Source organism: Sturnira hondurensis, unplaced genomic scaffold (genome assembly GCF_014824575.4).
Source record: "Sturnira hondurensis isolate 20B ecotype Veracruz unplaced genomic scaffold, ASM1482457v3 Scaffold0020374, whole genome shotgun sequence".
Classification (NCBI taxonomy): domain Eukaryota; kingdom Metazoa; phylum Chordata; class Mammalia; order Chiroptera; family Phyllostomidae; genus Sturnira; species Sturnira hondurensis.
Window position 1 is genome coordinate 201,541 of NW_028093005.1, and position 24,785 is coordinate 226,325.

Genomic DNA, 24,785 nt, shown 5'->3' on the forward strand with positions numbered 1-24,785 from the left:
GCTGCTCAGAGCAGCACCTGAAATGCCCACACCAGCTGGTCTTCGAAGCCTTGTGGTCACCACTGCACAGGAGGAGCTCAGCCTGCCTGGCCCCAGACCTGCCCAAGCACTGCCAGTGAGTGGTGAGCCCCATGAATGGTGTGGAGTGCACCAGCCCCACACCCTTCCCTGGGCAGCTGACAGCTCCCTGGGGAGCTGCCTCACTGCCCTCATCCAAAAAATGGGGATAGTGATAGTACCTACTTCATAGCATCCTTGTGAGGACTAAATGAGAGCACATAAGTAAGTACCTAGAACAGAGTCAGTTATGCTTAATAAGAATGTTACTTTTATTATTAGTGGGGAAGGCAAATGTGGGCCAAAAAAGTGGCTGTCAGGGCCTGCCCCATACTAGCTGTTCCCGCAGAGTCTGATCTCTGGTACCCAGCCTAGACCGGGTTCCCCTGAGATGGGAACCGCATGGATGGGGCTGAGCCCTCTGTCCCCTTCCCTTAGGAGCCACCCAGACCACAGTGAGCACTGTGTTTATGAACACAAACTAATGACACTGGATAGGGAAACCCTGCGGGAAGAGCCAGAAGGGAGTTGACTGAGAGAGATGCTGTTGCTTGATCCCTGGGACCTGACTGAGCTTTCTGCCTCTCCTCAAACCCTGCAGGGGCCCGGAAGCCTGTCTGTGTTAAGCAGCAGACAGTAGCTGATACCCTCCTGATGCACACACCCCACCAACCGACCCACCTGCAGCTTCCATATGTTCTTGCTCTCCTGTGCAATCTTGTTGACAGTCTCACCCATTAGGGCGATGAGCATGTTGAGCAAGAGGATGTAGGTGAGAATCACATAGGCCAGCAACAGGATGATGAAGACAGCCTTGAAGTCATAGTTCTCAGTGAACTCCAAGTCGCCCATACCAATGGTGAACTTGAACAGCTCCAGACACGTGGAGTACAGGCTGTTGTAGGAGCTGTCGGGTGACCGGTAACAAGGCCCCCGCCACCTGTGTGGTGTGGTTTCAGTCGACACAGAGTCATTCTTTCCATCCTCAATCAGTGTCACCACCGCTATAAGACATGGGGAAGGAAAGGTGCAGCTGAATGGAAGCCAAGACCCCAGATCCCCTGATATACTAACCCACTAACCCAGGATGGGTCTGCATCAGGAACACTATTTGACTATGCAGAACCTTTGTGTAAAGGCACCTCCTTCTCCAAAACAATCAGATATTGTCATAATATACCTTTTTGTTAGATAAGAACTTCATCGGCTGCTCTGGAGAACTGTTAAAATAAATACACAAACCTATATGTACAATGTAAATATAGTCAGTTTTGGGCAGTGCACAATCTGCCTAAACTTACATGTCAGCCCTGGCTCCACACCCACTTTCTCAGTCACACTCTGTCTGCCTGTGCCTCTTAGCTGGTGGCCCAGAGCCAGCCATGACAGAACCAAGAGGGCTAAGCAGCTCAGAGAGGAATGGCCTCTCGCTGCATTCTGCACTCTTCTGTGGCAAATGGAGTCCAGAGCCTGATAGCTTCTGTAGCAGCTATGCCCCAAGGTTACTGCATACCCACTATCTAACACACTTGGCTTAATCCCTGCCTGTGGCTCCTGATAAGCAGGTCCTTCAGATCAGGGGCCACAGCCCACACCAATTCCTGTCAGTCCAAGCTCCTTGTTAAAGCTGCCCATGTGTCCCAAAGATTCTACTCCACGAAGACTGGGAGTCAGAACTTCAGCTGATCTACCTAACACATAGAAACAAACACAAAGAGGCAGCCAGAATAGGGAGACGAAGAAAAAAGAACAAAAGAACAAGAGAAATCTCCAGGAAAAAGCTCAATGAAAAGGAGACAAGTAATCTACCAGATACAGAGTTCAAAGCAATGGTTACAAAGATGTTTAACAGCATAGAAAAGTACGTAGAAACCATCATAAAGCACTAAACAGAATTTCAGAATACAATATCTGTAATGAAGAATACATTAGAAGGAATAAACAGTAGGTTGGATGAACTACAAATCAGCAATTTAGAAGACAAGGTAGAAAAACACCTAATCAGAGCAGCAAAAAGAAAGAAGAATTTTTAAAAATAAGGGTAATTTAAGAGACCGTTGAGACAACATGAAGCATAACAACATCCACATCATAGGGAAACCAGAAGAAAAAGAGAGACAGCAAGGGATCAAGAACCTCTTTGAAGAAATAACAACCAAAAACTTACCTAATTTGGTGAAGGAAAAATACACACAAGTCCAGGAACCACACAGAGTCCCAAACAAGATAGACACAAAGAGGACCACACCAAGACACATCATAATTAAAATGGCAAAGGTTAAAAATAAAGGAAGAATGTTAAAAGCCACAAGAGGAAGACAGTTAGTTACCTACAAGGGAACTCCCATCAGAATATCATTTGACTTCTCAACAGAAACATTTCAGGACAGAAGGGATTGACATGAAACATTCAAAGTGATAAAAAAAATAAGGACCTACAACCAAGACTACTTTACCCAGCTAGGCTATCATTTTTCATTGTAGGAGAAATAGAGCTTCCCAAGACAAGAAAAAGCTAAAGGAATTTCTTACCAGTAAACCAGTATTACAAATGTTAAAGGGCCTGCAAGAACAAGGAGGAGGAGGAGAAGGAAGAAGAGAAAGAGGAGGAAAGGGGCAACAGGGGGAGGAGAAGACGGTGGTGGCAGAGAAACATGGTTAAAAGAATAAAATGGCAATAAATATGTACCTATCAATAATCATTTTAAATGTAAATATCTTAAATGCTCCAATCAAAAGACATAGGGTAGCTGAATGGATAAGAAAACAAACCCCATACATAGGCTTTCTGCAAGAGACCTACCTCAGAATAAAAGATACACACAGACTGGAAAAAGATATTTCATGCAAATATAAATGCAAAAAACGAGCTGGGGTAGCCATATTTATATCCCACAAAATAAACTTTCAAATGAAGTCTATAGTAAGAGACAAAGAAGCACGCTATGTAATGATAAAGGAAACAATCAAAAAAGAAGATATAACCCTTGCAAACATTTATGCGCCCACCACAGGAGCACCTAAATATGTAAAGCAAATGTTGATGGACATGAAGGGGGAGACTGACAGTATCACAGCCATAGTAGGGGATTTTAACACCCCATTGACATGAACAGATAGACCTTCCAGACAGAAAATCAACAAAGAAATGGTGGCCTTAAATGACACATTAGACCAGATAGATTTAATTTATATTTTCAGAGCATTTCACCCCAAAGCAGCAGAATATACATTCTTTTCAAAGGCACATAAAACATTCTAGGATAGACTACATGTTAGCACACAAAACAAGTCTCAGTAAATTTAAGGAAACTGAAATCATATCAAGCATCTTCTCTGATAACATTATGAAACTAGAAATCAATCACATGAAAAAAACTGAAAAGAGCACAAAGACATGTAGGCTAAATAACATGTTACTGGGCAGATTTTCCCTAGAGCACACCCACATTTTTCTCCCCTCTCAGGTGTGCATCTTTACTTTTCTCTCCTAAAGTCTAAGGGTCCCCATGAGACCTGTAACCAGAGGAGCAATGGGCAGTGGAGGTTCATCTGGGGCTAACCCTCTGAATCTTTCTCCAAAGCCCCTTTTCTCTGACTTTTCAGTCAGTCCACTCAGCTCAGCTGGCCCATTTTTTTGCCTGTAATGTTTCCAGAAAGCCAAAACAGAGCACTGCCTACCAGGGGTGTCCAACCTGTGGCCCTCAGGCCACTTGCAGCTCAAGATGGCTATGAATGTGGTCCAATATAAAATCGTAAATTTACTTAAAACATTATGAGATTTTTTGTGTGTGATTACATGTCACAATGTATTTTTAATATGCGTGCCTTTCTTCTTCTTCTTCAAGTTTGGCCCAGAGATGCCAAAAGGCTGGACACCCCTGGCCCTAGACTCTATCTTTTCAGTGAGGTAAAAGCAGCACCACCATGGCTCACTTCTTTCACTTTGACTTTTACTTCTTGGTGAGGCCACGCAGCCTGGCCTTGGCCCACTTCTCTCCTATAACATTTCTAGAGAGCCAAAGCAGCCCTGCCTAGTTCCCCTCCTGTTATTTCCTCTACCTTAATCCCTTCCTTTGTTTCATTATCCCCAGCTTTAATAAACGTACTCTCAAAATCACCTAAACTCATATTTTGAAATATTTCCTGCACAAAGTCAAGAACCACACACTACCAGCCAGCCCAAGGCAAAACTGCAATGAGCCTGGTCCCTTTCTGGTGACACTATGACAACTGCTAGCAGCCTTTCCCTGTGAGAAGCCCTGAGAAGTTGCATTAGCAAGGTTCCTCAGGCCTACACCCAGTGCTGGAAGCCAGCACAACCCCAGCCCAGCCAGTGCCAGCCTCCCCTCACCTCAGACCATTGAAGGACTGCTGACCTGCTTCCTGCTTGGGACTGTTTGGGACACCAGCAGAGGACACTGAAAACTGTCCCTTTCTGATCTAAGAGAAGAGCCTCCAGACTAAGAAATGTGAATGGTTTGCTTTGTCTCTGTGGATGTTGATTGTACCAGACTCTTGGGGAAGAAAGGGAAATACGTTTTTTATGATTGAATGGATTTTAACATGAATCAAAACGTTGCATTTAAAAAAATAATGATAAAATAGATAAATAAAATGTTACTAAACAATGAATAGGTTAACAATGAGATCAAGGAAGAAATCAAAATACACCTTGAAAAAAGGAAAATAGGTACATAACAACCCAAAATCAATGGGAGACAGTGAAAGCAGTCCTAAAAGGGAAATTCACATCATTACAGTCCTATCTCCAAAAAAAAAAAAAAAGAAAAGAAAAATCTCAAATAAACAATCTAACATTACACTTAAAGGAACTTGAAAAACAAAGTCCAAAGTGAGTAGAAGAAAGGAAATAATGAAGATTGGAGCAGAAATAAATAAAATGGAGTCTAAAAAAATACAAAAGATCAATGAAACCAAGGGCTGCTTCTTTGAAAAGATAAACAAGATTGACAAACCTTTAACCAAATTCATCAAGAAAAAGAGAAAGAGGACCAAATAAATAAAATCAGAAATGAAAGGGGAGAAGTAACAACTGACACCAAATAAATGCAAAGAAATTACAAACAACAAAGTAGAGAATCTTAACAAAATGGATAAATGCCTAGGAACATACACTTTTCAAAACAGAATCAGGAAGAATCAGAAACCCTGAATAGACCAATTACAACTAGTAAAATTAAAACAGCAATAAAAAATCTCTCAACAAACAAAAGTCCAGGACTGGGTGGCTTCACAGGTGAATTTTACCAAACATTCAAAGAACTAACACCTATTCTTAAAACTACTATGAAATATTTAAGAGAAGGGAAGACTTCCAAACTCTTTTGGTGAGACTAACATTATTCTAATTTCAAAACCAGATAAAGACACTACAAAGAAAGAAAATTATAAGCCAATATCCCTGCTGAACATAGATGTTAAAATCCTCAACAAAACATTACCAAACTGGATCCAGCAATACATTACAAAGATCATACATCATGATCAAATGGAATTTATTCTGGGGATACAAGGTTGGTACAATATCTGCAAATCAACTAACATGTTACATCAATAAATTAAATGAAAGATAAAAACCACATGACCTTGTCAATAGATTCAGAAAAAGCATCTGATAAAAACCCAGTACTCATTTATGATAAAAACTCTTCATCAAAGTAGGAATAGAGGGAACATACCTCAACATGATAAAGGCCATATATGACAAACCCACTGACAACATCATATTCAATGAACAAAAACTACAAGTGTTTCCTAAGATCAGGAACAAGACAGGGATGTTCACTTTTACCACTGTAATCCAACATAGCACTGGAAGTCCTAGTGAAAGCACTCAGACAAGAAGAAGAAATCAAATCCATATCGGAAAGGAAAAAGTAAAACTGTAATTATTTGCAAATGACATGATACTGTATATAGAGAATACTAAAGATTTTACAAAAAAACTACTAAAACAGATCAATGAATTCTGTGAGGTTGCAGGATACAAAATAAATATCCAGAAATTTTCTGCACTTTTGTACATTGATAATGAACTATCAAAAGAGAAACTAAGAAAACAATACAATTTACAATTGCATCAAAAATTAAAAAATACCTAGGGATAAATTTAACCAAAGATATAAAAGACTTGTACTCAGAAAATAGGACACTGGAGAAAGAAATTGAAGAAGATACAAATAAGTTGAAGTATATACTGTGTCATGGATAGGAAGAATTAACATCATTAAAATATCCATTCTTCCCAAAGCAATCTATCGACTCAATGCAATTTCTATAAAGATATCAATGGTGCATTTTTACAGAACTAGAACAAATATTCCAAAACTTTACATGGAACCACAAAAGGCTCCAAATAGCAACAGCAATCTTGAGAAAAAAGAACAAAGTTGGAGGAATCACATTATCTGATATCAAACTATACTGTAAGCCCATAGTAATCAAAACAACATGGTATTGGCATAAAAACAGACGTATAGATCAATAGAACAGATTAAAGAACCCAGAAATAAACCCACACTTTTACAATCAATTAATATTTGACAAAGGAAGAAAGAACATACAATGGAATAAAATAGTCTGTTCAATAAATGGTGTTGAAAAAGTTGGACAAATACATGCAAAAAATGAAACTAGACCACCTTCTTACACTATACACAAGAAAAAACTCAAAATTTATTAAATACTTAAGTGTTAGACTCAAAACCATTAACATCCTAGAACAAAACATAGATGGTAAAATCTTGGACATTTCTTATAGCAATATTTTTTCTGATATATCTCCTCAGGCAAGGGAAACAAAAGAAAAAATAAAAAGAATGGGACTACATCAAGCTAAAAAGTTTTTGCACAGCAAAGAAAACCATTAACAAAATAAAAAGACAACCCAATGAATGGGAGAATATATTTGCCAATGACACATCTGATAATGGGCTAATACCCAAGAATTATAAATAACTTATGAAACTCAACACCAAAAAAAAAAAACACCCCACAATCCAAGTAAAAAATGGGCAAAGGACCTAAATAGACACTTCTCCAAAGAGTACATACAGATGGCCAATGTGAAAAGATGTTCAATGTCACTAATCATCAGAGAAATGCAAATTAAAACCACACCTGTCAGAATGTTGGCAAGGATGTAGAGAAAAGGGAACCCTCATGCACTGTTGGTAAGAACGCAGATTGCAGCAGCTACTGGAAAGCAGTATGGATTACCTCAAAAAATTAAAAATGGAACTTCCTTATGATCCAGTGATTCCACTTTTGGGAATTTATCTGAAGAAACCCAAAACACTAATTTGAAAGAATACATATATATGCAGCCCTGTGTTCATTGCACTGTTATTTACAGTAGCCAAGATTTGGAAGCAGCCCAAGTGTCTATCAGTAGATGAGTGTATAAAAAAGCTGTGGTACATTTGTACAATGAAATATTACTCAACAATAAAAAAGAAGGAAAGTTTATCCTTTATGACAGCATGGATGGACCTGGAGAAAATCATGTTAAGTGAAACAAGCCAGTCATAGAAAGATTATATGATTTCACTTATATGTGAAATCTAATGAACAAAACAACCTAACAAGCAAAGTGGTGACAGACTCATATAGAGAGAACAGTCTGACAGTGTCAGGTAGTGGGTGACGGGGAGGAGGAGGTGGAGGGATTGAGCAAAAAAGAAAAATCAAGAGATACAGACAACGGTGTGGATTGCCAGGGGGCGGGGGGTGGAAGGAGGTGGGAAACAAATAAATTGAGTATTTTAAATTAAAAATAAAACAGTAAAATAAAATATTTTCCAGCTCTGGTGGGGGGGCGTGGAATACATGGCATCGTGGCATTTAATGAGTGACTTACATTGACTTGAACTCAACTGAATGGACATTGTCTTCTAGATATTTTTTGGTATCTTATAGTTTCCAATCTATGAAGTTTGCATTCCATTTGCTAATCACAGAACAATACCGGCAAAGTTTCACTATTCTACAACTGTGGCTTTTAAATTATATTTTAACAAATATGTTGAGTCCTTGAAGCCCACACCTTCAGTAAAATTTAATGATATAGCTAATCAATTAGAGAGAAAGGGTATAACTGCAAAACATGAATTATTGAAAAATTACATAAACACATTTTTAAGAAAATTTATAGGAACTCAAAATAAGCCCACAGAATATTTCTTAGTAAGATTTCTTACATGTACTGTATTACTGTATTGAATGAATACTTTTTTTTAAGTTTGTAATTCCCCAGAGGGGTGTTGTTTCAACATTTATGTATCTTATATCTTCAGCTTCTTCACTTCTACTGGCTTTTTTGTCTCTGAATTTCAAAATGAACTAGCCCCTCTGATAAAACAGTTACCCACCACCTTGAATTCTCAACTACATTGGCACTTTCAGGTCTCAACTTACTGGTTCTCTCTGGCACCAAGACCCGCCCGGAAACTTTCTTTCTTGGCTTCCACGATACCACTTTCTCTAATCTCCTTTTAAATCTGTTCTTCTCTTAAACATTAATGATTCTCAGAATTGTTTGTGTTTAATCTGTCGGCCTATTTGATTTGCCTTCTTTCTTACCTGGTTTAATCAATTCTAATTAATTTCATATATTCCTTATTTTCTGGTTACAGCTACAGACACCTTCCTGAACTTGACCCTGAGCTTCAGATAACACCAGTATCTCCAACAAAATATACTCACAACTAAACTTAGCATTTTTCTCATTAAGCCTGTCTCCTCCAGTATCTTCATATTGTATTAATGTTGCCCAAGCCAGAAGCTTGTGACCTCTCGCTGCCCTTACCCCAATGTCCAATCAAGCTGATAAGTCTTTCTAATGGCTTCCTTCCTACTCTTCTCATTTCTCGTTTCACCCGCCTGTAGAATAAGGCCCTAGCTCTGGTGCATACACGTATCTCCAGCCTTATCTTTCATCAACCAACCACACTGAGTTCTGTTTCAACGACATGAGTTAGAACACATAAAATACTTAGAAGAGTTCCTGGCATATAATAAGCATTCATTACATGTTAGCTGCCATTACTACCGCTACCACGACCACCGCCACCCCTGCTGTTTATTCCCCACACTCACCACACTATTTCACAGTTTTATGTCTTTGCTGATGCTATGTTCTGTTTCTGAAATTGTTCCTATTGCCTAATTCCTCACTCTTAAAAAATATTTTTTAAAGTTCTGCTCATGTTCTTTCTCCTTAAGAAACCATTTCTAATATCTTAGGTCAAGCTAAGTGCCCAAATCTGAGCTTCAGTGTAAACCTGTAAAAACTTGTGTCATATAGTTTAATACAGGACAATATATTGTAATCAATTACCTGATTTTGTCTGCCATTTCAATTAGAGCAGGGGTCAGCAAACTACAGCCCCTAGACCAAATCCAATGTACTTCCTGCTTATGTAAATAGTTTTATTGGAACACAGAAACAACCATTTGTTAGTATATTATCTAATGCTAAAAAGGCAGAGTTTGGTAGTTATAATACAGATCCTATGGCTTACAAAAAAGAAAAAAATTATATAGAAGTGTCAAAAGTGCACAGGAACCAGCTTGATGGGACTCCCAACCACAATTTCTCAGACAATTTGAGCATCAAAATAGATGATGATAGTAAGGAGTTATAAGCCATTTTAAAAAGTGAGAATCCATTGAAAGATAGGGGAAAAAGGGCCTATGAGGCTGTATTTAAGTAAATAAATAAATGTGGGTGAATGGGAAGCTCTGCTTTGCGATAGAATGCCAGCAAACAAATGTAGAAAGAATGATGGGGGTAGAAAACCAGAAGCTGACAATCACTGGGATTAGGTGACTCAGGTGTAAATGGTTAGTGCATGCTAAGACAACTGGGTGAAAGTTTGATGAGAAACCGAATATTTGCGTAGCCTCAAAGCATCTCCTCACAAATTACTTATTGATTACAAAGGGAAGAATAATAACTTGACAATATAAAAATCTGGCAGACCCACCAAAACAAAAAAATCGATGTTAACATCACCAGAAATGGGACAAGCTGACGTGGTGGGACTCCTGATATAATGCAGAGGAAAACACACATCACTTCCTTGATATTCTGACCAAAAACGCACACCTGAATCTGACTGTGGAAGGGTCCCACAGACCCAAATTGAGAGACGCTTTAAAAACTGGCCTGTACTCATTAAAAATGCTAAGGCCACAAAAGACAAAGAAAGTTTAAGGAAGTACTGCAGGTTGAAGGAGAGACTTAAGAAGACAACTGACTGCAATGCACAATCTGGGGCCTTCATGCCTGTGAAAGATGCTGGTAGGGAGGGCAGTTAGTGAAATCTGAATAAGCTCAGTAGATTAGCTAATAGCACTGTATCATTGTTAATCTCCTGATTTTGATCATTATATTGTGCACGTTTGTGTCACAGGGAGAGGAAAAGATATTTGAAAAGCGGTAAAATTCAGGGAATCTGGATAAAGAGTGAAGAGGGTTTATTCTTGCAACTTTTTGTAAGTTTAAAATAATGTCAAAACAAAAGGTTTCCAAAAAGAAATAAACTTAGCCATAATGCAGCCATCCTACAGGCAAGTAGCCCTTCCTACCTCAAAAATTAGTTAACACATGTATGCCCTGGCTTGTGTAGCTCAGTGGATTGAGCGCAGGCCTGCGAACCAAAGGATCACGATTTGATTCCCAGTCAGGGCACATGCCTGGGTTGCAGGCCAGTTCCTAGCAAGGGACCCATGAGAGGCAACCATACATTGATATTTCTCTCCCTCTCTCCTTTCCTTCTTCTCTAAAGATAAATAAAATCTTTAAAAAAATTAGTTAACACATTTTATAAACAGCCTTTCCAGGTTCTCCCGCTCATTGCCCTGTGATCTTTGTGCAGACGCACACCCCACAGGGCCCACCCCACCCAGCCCCTGCAGAGTCCTCAGGAAGCTGAGGTAAGCAGGAGTCCTTTCCCTCTACCAGCTCCAACCAAGCTTTTACCTGTGGAAAACCCGAACAAGAAAACAAGGTAGACAAACATGAAGCGACATAGGTCTCTCAGGATCATCTGCAGGAGAGAGCAGGCTTGTCAGAACCAAATCCAGGCCTGGGCGGGACCCGGGGAAGGACCAGGACTGTGTCAGCCTAGGGGTTAATGTCAAGCCCAAGTGGAATCAGAGAGCATGCAGGGAGGTTGTTTTGGCGGTGTGCAGCATAGGTGTCATGAGGGTGTCATCCCCAGCACAACCCCCATGGCCTTTGTTCTGGTGGGAGAGGGGGGCCTAGTAAGCAGGGGTGGGTCAAGTTTTAGGGAAGCCCCCAAACCTGGGTCAAGGCCAGATTGCCTGAAATGGGGGGTAATTAGCTAGGAAAGTCGGCCTTCAGCCAAACCCACATTTCCTCAGACACTACAGAGAGGATGGATGAAAACGGTGGGACCAGGTTTCACATACCCATGGGGAAAACAGGCTCCGTGGAGAACCCACTTGGACCCTGGCACCCACCTTCTCAATCATGACGGCATAGATGCCCATCTGCTGGAAGCCGCGGGTATAGTAGAGCATGTTGGTCCAGCCCATGGCCAAGGAGAACACCATGGAGGCCACGTACTCCTTGCATCGGCAGAAGTACAGCACCACAGTCCCCAGCATGAAGAGTGACTGCACAAAGCTGAGGGTGGAGTGACAGGAAGCCCTGTTTAAGGGCACCAAGGAGGCCTGGCACCCCCACCCCAGACAGGAACGCCCCCACTGCCTGGGCCTCTCCACAGAGGAAGTGAGGGAGGGCTGGCTGTCCTGCCCCCTTTAGCCCATGATTCTCTGTGGGAGTGATATTGCCCCCATGGGGGCAAATGTTGGTTTGGGGTAGGGGGAATGTGAAATCTTATGCTCTTTATACATAAGGCACAGATATAAATACAGTACATATATAGCTATACAGTATATTTGTGGTATTACAATTATATGGGAAGGGCAATTGGAAAAAATGATCTAAAAAGACAACAAAAGCCCTGGCCAGTGTGGCTCAGTTGGTGGGGTGTCTCTCACATGGATGTTTCTCTTTCATGTCAATGTTTTTCTCCCTCTCTTTCTCCCTTCCCTTCCCCTCTCTCAAGTCATAAGCATGTCCTCAGGTGAGGAATAAATAAATAAACACATAAATACATCAAATAAAAACGGCTGAGAAACACTGCTTTAGCCCCAGCCACCTTCCTGCTCAGTCCCAGAAAAACAGCCTCATGGACAACAGAAGTCCTAGGAGACCCCCAGGTCCATGAGAAGGGACAGGCCTGCACTCCTGAGAAGCCACAGATAGAGTCCGATGGTCACACCCTCAAACTCAGGAGGAGAGTCAGGGAAAATGTCCCTTGGCCCCTAGTGCAGTGGGGGCTGCCCCAGTCAGAGCCCTGGACAGGGTGGAGGACATCCTATGACAGGGTCTGCCCAGTGCTCTTTCTTTACTTATTAGTCCCAGGCTTCCTTGCTCATCACAACCTCCTCTTGAAAGTCCCCCCGGCTGCATTAACACTGTAGACCAGTGACCAGTGACCACCTCACCTCCTGTTTGTGTGAGAGAACCCAGCAAGAAGCTGGCACTGTGCTGATTTGAGTCTATTAAAAACTGAGGTCAATAAACCGGCTCATCAATTCAAGTTCTGCTGTAAAGAAAACCTTCTGCACTTGCCAAAGTAAGAACTGATGCCAGTTGAAACGGGGAAAGGGTTGCCTTGGGTGGCAAATGAGTTCCCATGTATGAATTCGGAAGCTGGGAAGCAGTGGACAAAGGGAACTCACTTAGAAGACCACAGAAAGCCCAACCTAGTCATAGCGGGGAGAGCTGAGAACCACTTCTTTTAATCAAGGAGCCTTGAAAGGCTTAGGGACCTCTGGAGGGGAAGTGACAAGGGACTCAAAATAAGGAAGAAAGGAGGTTTTGTCTCTGGAGAGGATGAAACGGGATTTTTTGGACCCAGGTTCATCAAGTTACTAGCAAAAGCATTGATATTTTACCAAAAACCGGAGATTGTGATTTTTATACAATACAGTTTACAGAAAATCCTCTTTTCCACTGGGCTCTCCAAAAGTTGGCAGCCAGACTTCTTCCCTCCAAGTCGAAGATTGAAAAGATGCAATAGGCTGACATCAGATATTCTCCAATAAATGGTTTATCTAGACAAGCCTAGAGTGATCAAAATTCATACGCCCTATTTACACATTAAGAGCTTCCAAGGGGCTTTCCAGTCCTTAACTCTTAATCAAGAACAGGCAGCAGAAATCTCCAGATATCCTGAGGATAGCCTCTCACATAAGGGAATGAAACAAGCAGATAGCCGTAGAGAGACAAAAGAAGACAATGCATCCATGAAATAAGAACAGAGTGCTATAAATAAGGAACAAACAGAATTCTTTAAAAGAGCATTTGGAAGCGAAAAAATAATATCAGATATAATAAATCCAATAGAAGTGTTGGAAATTAAAGTGAACTTGAACTTTCCAGTAAGAAGAGCCAAAGGTAAAGAGATAAAACACAAGTAGGAAAAATACCAGAACTAGTTCAGGACTAGGTCAGGAGGCCTTTGTATATCATAGGAGTTCCAGAAGAAGATCAAGAAATAATTCACAAAAATATTCCACAAAATAAAGAACATAAATTTCTAGACTGAAAGAGTCTACTAAGTGCCCAGAATTTTGGATAAAAAAAAAAAAAGGAAAAGGAAAAAAAAATTTTATCCAATTTTATTTGGATAAAAATAAATCATGATGCCGCACTAGGGGAAAAAAGAGGATACTATAGATTTATAAAGAGAAAAACCACAACAGGTCTTAAACGGTCTGGAATCTGACTGCCTTTGGACTTGTCATCTATAATACTGGAAACAAGGAAACAATGAGGAAGTATGTTCAATTTTTAAAAGAATTTTATACCCAAATTATTAGTCAAATGTGAAAATATATTAGAAATCTATTCAGATGTGCCAGATTTAAAAGAAATTGTTATCGATACTTCCTGCATCCCCACTATGTGGCTTATTTTGTCAGTGGAGGATGCCCTCCCCCAAAATATGGACATCAGTCAGGAAACAGGAAGACATAGGGTTCAAAAAACAAGAAATACAATTCAGCAGAGAAGCAAGAAGGACCTCCAAAGCGCTAGTGAAGAAGAGATGACCCCTTAGAAGTACACATGGGAGCAACGCAACTCAGAACTCAGGCATGGAAAGGGGTGGTGGGGGGAAAAAAGAACTCAGGCATGGTGACAACTGCAGTGTCTGTACTCTCTACCGTCACACCACCTCTTTCACCAGGGGAAATGCTGAAGGGTGTCCTCAAATAAAACAAGGAAAAAGCCAAGAAAGAGACAGGAACTCTAAGGCAGGCGGAAAGCAATAAGAATCCTAAGGCTGGCAGCGAAGAGAAGTCCCGGGATGCCAGCTAAGCAGCTGGCCCAGAGGACAGCCAGCCCGTTTAGTAAACAGAACTCCAGGAAGAATTCCTCAAGAAAAAAATGGAGAATCTGACCGTATAATTTATGTCACTGATTTTGAGAAAAATGGTACTGAGAGGCTTCAAGATGTGTGAGAAAAAGTAACAATGAGTGCAAGGAGAACAAGGTAATTATTAACTTCAGGAGAAACAGGAAAAAAAGAAATAGTATAGTATATTTTGAAGCTCCACTGCAAAAAAATATTTACAGAGACATAAGAGTATGAATACTGAATACCGATTAAAGCAAAAATTACCATAAGCCACATTGGATGGCTAGAGGAAAAGCAGAGGGGAAGGTAGAGTCAGGATGCTATATCCTCATCTACCAGATGCACAAGGTCGAAGAAAGAGCTATGAGAATAGGACCTCATTGTTCCTGAGGGAGTGAGATTGCCAGGAGTGGGTTGAAACAGGGAATTCAGATAGTGGCTATCAGCTTTTTAGAACTCCTTAAATCTCTACCTGTGTAAACGAGTAGCTTTGGGAAACAAAATTTTTAAAATGATTGATACGTCCACAATGGGTCTTTCTAGGACCAAAATCAAGTTTATTAGTATAATGCCATGTAGCAGAGCATTGTGCCTCTTAGTAAAGCAAATCAACATTGATCTAACCTATAGACCCTGCCCTTGAATTTGCCCTTTGGGACTAAAGTGTAACTATCCCAAGATTATAGTAAAAGGGTGGGGTTTTTGCATCCTAGGGACAAGCAAGCTGCAATAGGGTGAGAAATGAACTCCCTGCACTTGCCAGGGATGAAGAGAGAAGGCCCAGAGGTGAGGGAAACCGGGGTCTCAGAAGAGGCCTTGAGCTGACATCCCAGGAGAAGGACCCTTTGCCAATTGAAAGCCCCCTCTGTATTTCAGGCCCTTCGAGGGAACCTCATAAGGCTCTGGCTTATTTATGAAGAACAGTGATTCCCTGTGACATCTACATTGTTTTTATAACTGGTTTATTAATCTGTCTCCCCCAAAAGCAGTAATTCTCAATCAGGGGTGACTCTGTACCCTACCCCCCAGCCAAGTGGGGACATTTGGCAGTATCTGGAGACAGTTATGATTGTCAGGACTGTGGGACAGGGAGAGCGCTACTAGCATCTAGTAAAGAGAGTCCAGGAATACTGCTGAACATTCTACAGTGCACGAGACAGCCCTCAAAACAAAGAGTCATCCAGTCCAAAATGTCCATAGTGCCAACATTCAGAAACTCTACCCTAAAGACTGGAAATTCTATGAAGGCAGAAACCATGTCTACTTTACCTTGAGATTCCAGGCCTAACTTGGTAAATGCCAGACAGATGGACAAAAGGATGGGAAAAAATGAGTAAGGGTACATCTGACTCAGACCACAAGAGGCCAAGGGACCAGTCTAGCATTCCCCAGCACCTGGTTCATACCTGGCACACTGTGGACCCTGGGTATTCACTCACCCACCAAACATTCACTCAGCGCCTTCCATCATTCACTCCACATGGTGCGCAGTCCTCCTGTGTTCCAGGCTGAGTGTATGTGAGAGAATGAGTGAGATCTGATCGCTGTAACCTCAGGACTGGGCCAGAGGATGTTGTCTGCTACTGAGGCACTAGAGCCGAAGGGTCACTTACAAAAGTGTTTCACTGTAGCTGTCCACAAACAAGGATTTCAGTGATGGCCGCCTCTGCAGGAAATATTGAATCTGCAGGTAAACAGACAAAGTAAAACTCCAGGAAAGGTTAGATGTGGCTAAGTGCTAAGCACCCAGAATGGCACCACGGGAGATGAGTCAAAGCAGAGACCACGAAGGGAGTGGAAGGCTAGTGGGGCAATGTTACATGGCAATCAGGAGTGACTTTTAAGGACAGAGAGCGCAATGACAGCTATACCTGGAAGTAAAGACAAGAAGGAAAACCACCAAATGTTATTAATCGTTGTGCTTGAATAATGGGGTTGGGGGGGGATTTTTTCTTTCTAATATGTGCGTTTTCTCCTAATTGTCTTTGAGTACACATTACCGCTAAAACATCTTTCATCCGCTTCCACTGAACTACCTCAGCAGATTAACCAGCACTTCCCACTCCTTGAGAACATTCTGATGGACGCCCACGCCCGCTGGCCACTGGGGCTGGCAGACCCTCCGCAGGACACGCCCTCTGCTGGCCCTGTGTTGCCGAGAGTGCTTTCTGCCTGTTGCACTTACTACTCTGGCTTTGTACTTGATTATAATATAAACTGTAAGTGTGAAAACTTTGGATAAACTCTTTAAAAGTAAGTCACTTAAAAAATTGGATGTAGCTCAGATCAAAGAGGAAAAAGTTACAATAATACCAAATTATCTTTACTTGTAACAGTGGTCCCACATTCAAAAAATAAACTGCTCATCTAATAGAAGAATGACAAGGGATGTGCCTCTATGAGTTTTCAGTGAAAATAAAATGGTTCCAGTATATGGGTAGATTTCTTTCATTATGTGGAGCTTTAATGGACTATTTTGAATAATAAAACAACTACCTGTTACAATCACATCTCTTAAAGGCTTCCCCTCTACTTCTGTAATTAACTGTTACATTGAGTGGAGATCCCTGTCTTCAAGAATGACTGCTTGCAGGGACCCACTGAGCAGATGCCCACCCTCCAACTGGGAATGCCTTATCTTCACCTATGTATCTCTCAGCTCCTCAAGCAAGGCATTACCTGCACAACGAATAAATAAGTCAGTGAGCCCTGGGTGATTCTCCTGGCTTTTCATTTTGGTGACGATGGAAATTCACAGTATAGAAAAGAATGCTTACCCCTCGGAAAAAAAAGTAGACTCCCCCTAATACAGAAAGAATCTCTCCAATGACTCGGAAATAGTCGCCAACAGTGTGTTTCACCTTATAGGGAGGCTGCAAGGTGCAGAGAAGTTAGTGACTTCATTCATTCATTCACTCATTCATTCATTCAACAAACATTTACTGGGTGCCAAGCCCCGCGATTAAGACCGAGCGCTGTCCTGGCTGGTGTAACTCAGCGGATTGAGCACAGGCTATGAACCAAAGGGCCACTGGTTTGATTCCCAGTCAGGGCACATGCTTGGGCTGTAGGCCAGGTCCCCGGTGGGGGCCAAGTGAGAGGCAACCACACATTGATGTTTCTCTCCCTCTCTTTCTCCCTCCCTTCCCCTCTTTCTAAGAATAAATAAATGTCTTTATCTTTAGAAACGAGGAAAGAAAAAGACCCAGCCCCTGATTGAGAGGATCAGGCTCAGGCTCAGGAGAGAGGCACAAATAGACAAGGCACCATTACGGACAGCTGCAAGGGCGCTCCTCTGTGGGACCTGACTCCCAAAGTGGGAGCCTCCAGGTGCCAAGCAGAGCACCCTTACGGTGTTGCACTATCTCTCCGACAAGCCCCAGCCCCAGCCCAGAGATACAGGGGAAGGAGGGCGATAGCACAGGTAGAGGCTCTCTCTGGACCCAATGCCACCGTGCTGCCTGCTGCTCCCAATACTTATGGGGAGCCCCTGGTCTCCCAGCACTGTCCAGGGTGCCCATGGATGGTGAGGGGAGAGAAGTCCCACACCTATGTGTCGTCCTGTCTTTCGGAGACAGTTCCCTGACGTGGGTCTCTTCTTAGCCCATTGCCGATATTTCATAAATACTAGTTCACTAGCCTATCTTACTAGCACATTTCTCTTTTCTCTTAAAATGAAGTCATTAAATGGCCTTAATAGGTAGATAGATATCAGGTTTCACACTACTAGGAAGTTGAGTTTTAAAATCAAATTTACAAGCAAGGCACCCTGGAAATAGAGGCAACAAAATTAAGTGTGTGGGTATTGAATGGAAAGGACTTAATTCAGAAACTCAAGGGAGCCTGTGTTTCCTGAAAGAGGCAAAATCTGCTCTTAAGCTGATTTAATGGATGCCCCAGGCCTGGCTCAGAGGAGGTACTCAAAAGTCTATGTCCAGAGAGAGAATGATGAGTGAGCAGGGGAACAGAAGTGGGCAGGTAAGCAGGATGGCAGTGGGCTTAGGGCTTCTGCCGCCCCATACCCCTGTGGACACCCAGCCTTGAGGAGAGCTGCTTCCTGAGCCCTAATTCCTGCATCCTTTCTAACCTAGTACTCACCCTCTGCAAGCAGGGGTGTCTGCCTCACAGAACCAGGAGGCTAAGGGAGCAGCTGAGAACAGGAGACAGGGCAGGTTTCCAGGACAGGGAAGGAGTTCAGGGCCCAGCCAGGGCCTGTGGTCTTGGGGGTCTTATAGGAATGCCATCCCCTCTCCCCCCACTCCACACCAAGGCCCGAGCCTCAGGCCGCACCAAGCCTTCCACAGGCCTGTAGTAGGCAACCGTGGTGAAGATGATCATATACAAGCAGTAGACGAAGAAATTGAAGTAGAAGATGCGCTTGACGAATCTGTCCCACTTGTCCTGCAGGAGGCGGTTCAGCGGCTCCACCAAGAGCATGTCGTGGCGATTCTAAGGGGAGCAAAGAGAGGTGAGGCTCAGTCACCCACCAGCAGCCCCCTCAAGGTTTCATCAGCCTGAGGTGCTCCTCACACACGTCTGTACAGGACCAGCCATGACCACATCCTCAGCCCACTAAGCCACTGAGGGTCACAGATAAGAATGAGCAGACCCACCCTCTGGGCCTCAGTGCTCCTGTGTGTACAGTGAATGGGGTGAAACTGGGCAGATGCCCTTGACACTTAAGAACTAATAAGTGTTGCCCAGCATTCTGTGTCCATTACCTCCAATAACTCATTCCAGAGCACCTACCTCCTTATTATTCCCACAATAATGGGGAGAGGCTGGCACAGGCAGAGTCTCACATGGGGCTGCTGTGGGAGGGGCTGAGGGCAGGTAGGAAGAGGCCTCTGGGTTCCTTATTTCTCACATTTCCAGCCCTGGGTCAGGCAGGCCATCCAGGCAGGAGTGGTAATTAGCGATGGGAGACTGGTGACTAGAGACTAGAAAGACTTTCCCGTGGTGGATGCCTGGGAAACCATAGCCACAAATATGCTTTGGGGCAAAAGGCTGGTATCCAGGAGATCTCTGGTAAGGCTCAAGTATCCCAACAAGATCCCTGTTCAGTGTCCTCTTGAATACTTTTGGGGATGGAGAGCTCCCCGCTGCCTCAAGAAGCCTGTGGAGAAATGCTAACTGTTGGGCAGATCTATCCTCCGGAATAAAGTCTGTCCCCTCTGCTTCTCACCAATGGTCCCAGCTCTGTACTCAGGGGCCCCAGTACTGCAGTCCTGGCCCCTGAGAGCCTCTGGAGATGGAAGATGGCAGCTGTGGCCCCAGATCCCTCCCTTCTCTGAGTCGAACACCCCAGTCCTTTTGAGGCCATTTGCTACCAGGCCAGCCCTCCAGATTCCATATGGAGCCTGGGTAGGTGCTTACAGATCAGAGCACTGCAGGCCAGGCCTCCCCCGCCCCTGGACTCTGCTCGGTAACCTCAGCCTCTCCTCCCTGCGAGACGTGGTGGCAGCCCCTCACCAGCAACAGCACAGGCTCTGGATCCGGGGTCAGCCTCAGAGGCTCAGCACATCACCTTAGAAAGAACGGGCAGGGAGGATGGCCTTTTCAAAACAGTGGTGGCAGGGCAGGCCTTTCATTTAGTAGCATCGGGACCTCATTTGCAAACCAAGTAGTTAAGTAAGATGCCCACCTCCCACATACACAAACATAAATTCCAGATAAATTAAGGAGGCAAACATAAAATACATACAAAGGAGGTAAAAGAAAAGATGGGAGGATATGTGTGTAATCTTGAAGTGGGAAAAGACTCCCAAAGCAAGACACAAGTCACAGAAACTATAAAAGAAAAAGATTGGGGTGGTGAACGCACAACACAATATACAGATGATGTCTTATAGAATTATACCCCTGAAATCTGTGTAAGCTTATAGCCAATGTCACCCCAATAAATTTATTTAAAAGTTTTTAAAAAGGTTAACCAATTGACTCATCAAAAAGAAAGCCTCTTATAAACAAATGATGCTTTGAACAAAGTTAAAAGACAAGAGACAGACTAGGGGAAAATAAAATATTTGTAACATGCAACAAAGAAAGGATCAATTCATCCTATAACAAGAACACCTGCGGACCAAAAGGGGCCGACAGTCCAGTAGAAGAGAGATCAAAGGACAATGAACAGGAAATCTACCAAAGAAACACGAATGGTCAATAAACATATGAAAAAATGACCAGCCCCACGGTGATCAACACACTGAGAATTAAGACATCAATGAGATGAAGGAGGAATACAAGGTGATGGTAGGAGACTTGACGTGGGGTGGTGAACACACAGTACAATGTGCGGATGATGTATTATAGCACTGTACACCTGAAACCTAGATAATTTTATTAACCAATGTCACCCCAATAAATTCAATTAAAAAAGACATCAGTGAGATAGCATTTCTGGCTCCTTGCACTTAAACAGTGTTTAAAAAATAAAAAGATTGATAATACCCAGGCTGGCACGGCCAAAGGTAACTGTGTACCATAGTGGGCAAGTGCACTGAAGAAGCCTTTTTTGGAGGAGAATTCGGCAGTAGCTATTAAAATATTAAAATGTACGTACTTTTTGACTTGGTAATTCCAATTCCAGCTATGCTTCATAGAAAAATTCCCGAACCCGTGCCAAGTGGCCTATGGCAGCATAGCAGCAAAACCGGAAATGCCTCGGGCGGCCTCCCGTGGACGCTTTCTCCCACCCCCACTGCGCAGTAGTAGCAGCACTTCTTTTAAGGACGCTGACCCTTATGTGCTGACATAAAACTGTCTACAAGACACACCATTAAGTGAAAAAATTGGTTTTTCGATGTGATGTGTAGCATGGTCCCATCTGTGTAAACAAAATGAAGCCACATGTTTTTGTGTGGATAAAAGGAGGATTCTTTTTGTTTATGTACTTCTGGTTTAAGTGTTAAGGGGGCTATGGTTGTATATGGTTTGGATGATGAAGGAAAACACTCAGGGGGCACGAATGGGTTGATGAGGCTGTGGGACCTCGGCCCCGGGCAACACAACAGGGCTGGACCGGGGTGGGGTGGGGGCTGGGGTGTGGTGAGATTGAAAGCCCTCCCTGGGTCGCAGCCCCGGCCCACTCACGGGGGTCTCGTTGCTGCTGTAGGCGATCACCTCCAGCACCGAGTTCTTCTCACAGGTGTCGATGCAGGACAGGTCATAGAGCGAGGAGTGCACGGGCCCGTAGGCCCACTCAGTGAACTTCCTCGACAGGTGCCTGCACTCGGGCTCGTGGATCTCCCTCTGCAGAATATAGGCCAAGACCTGCCATGGGAATACAAGAGCCCGTGAGAGACCAGCCGGGTGCCCTGCCACAGGCTGTATCCCCACTGGGCCTTCAGCTCTGCTTCAGGAATAATTCTGCTTCCCAGCACAGCTGGAGACCCCACCCAAGCACCTATCTCCATCCTGCAGCCTTCTGACCACCAACAAGGCCAACCTGTTGCTGCCTCAGATCCCATCTGCAGCCACATCTGACCCATCACGTGACCACACTTGGCTGATCACATTCATATTACCCTCAGCTCCACCCAGCCCCATGGCCAGGCCTCAGCACCCCACCTGCTCTCCATGTCTTGTTGGGGATGCTCAGATTTAGAAATCAGAAATTGCCACATGTGGATACAGTGCAATATACAGATGATATATTATAGAACTGTACACCTGAAACCTCTATAAGTTTATTAACCAATGTCACCCCAATAATTTCAATAAAAATAAAGGTGACAAAAGCCAATGAAAAAGCATCTCATGATAATTTAATTAGGTTATATGCTTAGGTTGGCTTCCCAGAAATTGAGACAGCAAGTGGGCAAAGAATTTTTTTTGACAAAACCATTTGCTGTGATCGAAAGCAAATTAGCAGCTGTGTAGAGTGGGGAGGGCAGGGGGTGGGAAGACTGGCTGCAAAGGGCAAGAGAGAACGGCTGGGGCAACAACACGGTCTGCAGGTTGACTGGGGTGGTGGTTATAGCTCTGTGCATTTATCAGAACTCATCAAACCAAATACTGTGTTTCCATTTGTTTTATGTAAATTACACCTCAATAAAGTTGATTTGAAACCATAAAAAATAGAGAGAAAGAAAAGGCCGCATGTGCAACGCTGGATTCTGCTCAGCCCTCACAATCCCTCTGGCTCACTGTAATAGCCCAGCCCACCCCGAGAGCCTGCTGTGACAGCATCGGGACTCACAGGGTGGTGATGTCAGGCACGCTCAGTGGGGCAGGCAGTCCCCTCCCACAGCACCCACAGCACCCCCAGCTCAGCACACGAAGCCCTCTCCCTACCCCAATCTTCCCGCTGCTAGCGGCCAGGGCAAGTGGAGTCAACCCCTTCTTGTTAATGAGCTCCTCCAGCTTCAGCGTAGGGTGCAACTTGGCCCCCAGGATCAGAATCTCATTGTACATGCTCGTCACAAACTTGGTATTGTCGGCTGTGTTGTCCGCCACTTCCACCAGTGCGTGCAGCACTGTGTTGCCTACAGAGTCCCTGGCACTGATATCTGCCGGCTGCCAGGAGTTCTGCAGCAGGAACTTCACGATGCCCAGCTGGTTGGTACACGCGGCCAGGGAGAGGGGCAGCTCACCTGCAGCCAACACAGGCACAGAGTGGGCCCCAGGAACCGGCAGCTGGGGCCCTGGAACACCCAGCCTGCATCTCCCTCTGACTCCACCCCAAACCTCCACTCAGCAATCATCAATAAGTCGAGTGTCCTCCACATGGTCTCCCTACCAAAGTAGAAGCCAGGCCGCCCTTTGGTTTTCTTAAAGAAGTCCCCATTGGCCGCAGCCTGGACGTCTGCCCCATTCTCCACCAGGAGGGTCACTAGTGCCATGTTCCGCCTCTCGATGGCGATGTGCAGCGCTGTCTGGCCTATGGAAGATGCATGCTGTTGGCTTTGTGCTTGTGTCCTGCAGGGGTGCCCAAACAGGTGCTGGGGGACAGCCTGGGCAGAACATGGCAGATGACTCCCCCAGTAGAGGAAGAAGCCAGGCCAAGATCTGCCAAGATGGGAGTCATCCGCCAGATGACTCCCCAGGCCAAGGGGAGCCAGGGGAGGAGGGACCCTCAGCCTCAGGAGAATCCAAGCCAGCAGGCAGGGGAGGCAGGGATCCCAGGACTGGGAAATGCCAACCTGGTGGCTGGGACAAGGAGTAAGTTGCTCAGAGGCTTGCCCAGGGTGCCTGCGTCCTGCAGGCTCCACGTGTGCTGGTGGCTGAGCTGCGCCACCCCGCCCCTCCTCACCCTTATAGTAGCTGTCTGTGTAGCTGGCGTTGACGAGCTCCTTCAGGCTGTCGGTCTGCCGGGCAATCTCCAGGAGCAGGGGGATGGTGTTGTTCTGCCCATTGTGCAGATTGAGCATGGCTTTCAGCAGACAGGTCTTCCCTGTCTCTGGGTCTGCAAGACACAGTGAGGGTCAGGGCGAGGAATGGCAGCTGGGGCCGCACCCAGAGCCCCGCCCTCTCCACAGCCACCTTTGAACTCGCTGTCCATAAGGTGCTTCTTGCGCTTCTGCAGGAAGAACAGCAGGCTCTCCAGCTCCTCGCAGTTATTCTGAGCAACAGCTTCAAAGATCTTCCTGCGGTCGTAGAGCTTGAGGCTTTTCTTGGTGCCGGCAGGGATCGGGTCCTGGCATAGCTGCCTGTGGGACAGAAAACACCCTTGTCTCGTACTCCAGTCTCCCCCGTGGGTCTGAGGCCTTGAGAGCTCATGGGGCAGCACGATGAAACCCCAAGGAACACCCTGGTACAACATCCACCCCACAGGCTCAGTGACTGTCCAGGATGTGTAAGTTACAGGGAACAGGGGGTGCACAGGCCCTATCCTGCCCCCACCCTGTCTGCAGGCGCCATCTAGAAAGTCTCTGCCCTCCCTGCTTCCTCCAACCCCCAGGCCACTCACCTCTCTGCCTGCTCAGGAGCTGGGCTGCTCAGAAGGCCGTAGCCCAGGAGGGCTGGAGACAGGGGTTTGGCTGGCCCCAGCTAAGTCAAAAATTGTCCTCACACTGCCCCAGACGTCAGCCAGCCCACATGCCCTCTCTTTCTTGCCTTGGAGGAGGCAGGAGGGCTGGTGGGCTCCTCACTGGAGCTGTTTTGTGCTCTCTGTCTAATAGCACCAGCCCTTGAGCATTTTGACTGAAAATCTAAGTGTTTGGGCCTGGTAAACATTCTAGGCCTGGACATCTGGAGATCAGCCAGTAACTAAGATTAGCCTACATGCCAGCATTGGTGACCGTG

General features: G+C 44.4%; 1 protein-coding gene across 1 annotated transcript in view; it reads right to left on the reverse strand.

Annotated features, from left to right (window-relative positions):
• The window catches only part of TRPV1 (transient receptor potential cation channel subfamily V member 1), a 32,336-nt gene that overhangs the window by 7,079 nt on the left and 472 nt on the right, over window positions 1-24,785 (reverse strand). The window contains exons 2-12 of the mRNA XM_037029603.1: window positions 24,024-24,190; window positions 23,794-23,946; window positions 23,281-23,421; window positions 22,836-23,134; window positions 21,633-21,812; window positions 18,831-18,989; window positions 17,318-17,413; window positions 16,154-16,224; window positions 11,569-11,734; window positions 11,066-11,132; window positions 739-1,061 (exon numbers count right to left, since the gene is read on the reverse strand). Of these exons, the coding sequence (XP_036885498.1) occupies window positions 739-1,061; window positions 11,066-11,132; window positions 11,569-11,734; window positions 16,154-16,224; window positions 17,318-17,413; window positions 18,831-18,989; window positions 21,633-21,812; window positions 22,836-23,134; window positions 23,281-23,421; window positions 23,794-23,946; window positions 24,024-24,190 (1,822 nt within the window). The remainder of the gene's footprint in view (window positions 1-738; window positions 1,062-11,065; window positions 11,133-11,568; window positions 11,735-16,153; window positions 16,225-17,317; window positions 17,414-18,830; window positions 18,990-21,632; window positions 21,813-22,835; window positions 23,135-23,280; window positions 23,422-23,793; window positions 23,947-24,023; window positions 24,191-24,785) is intronic.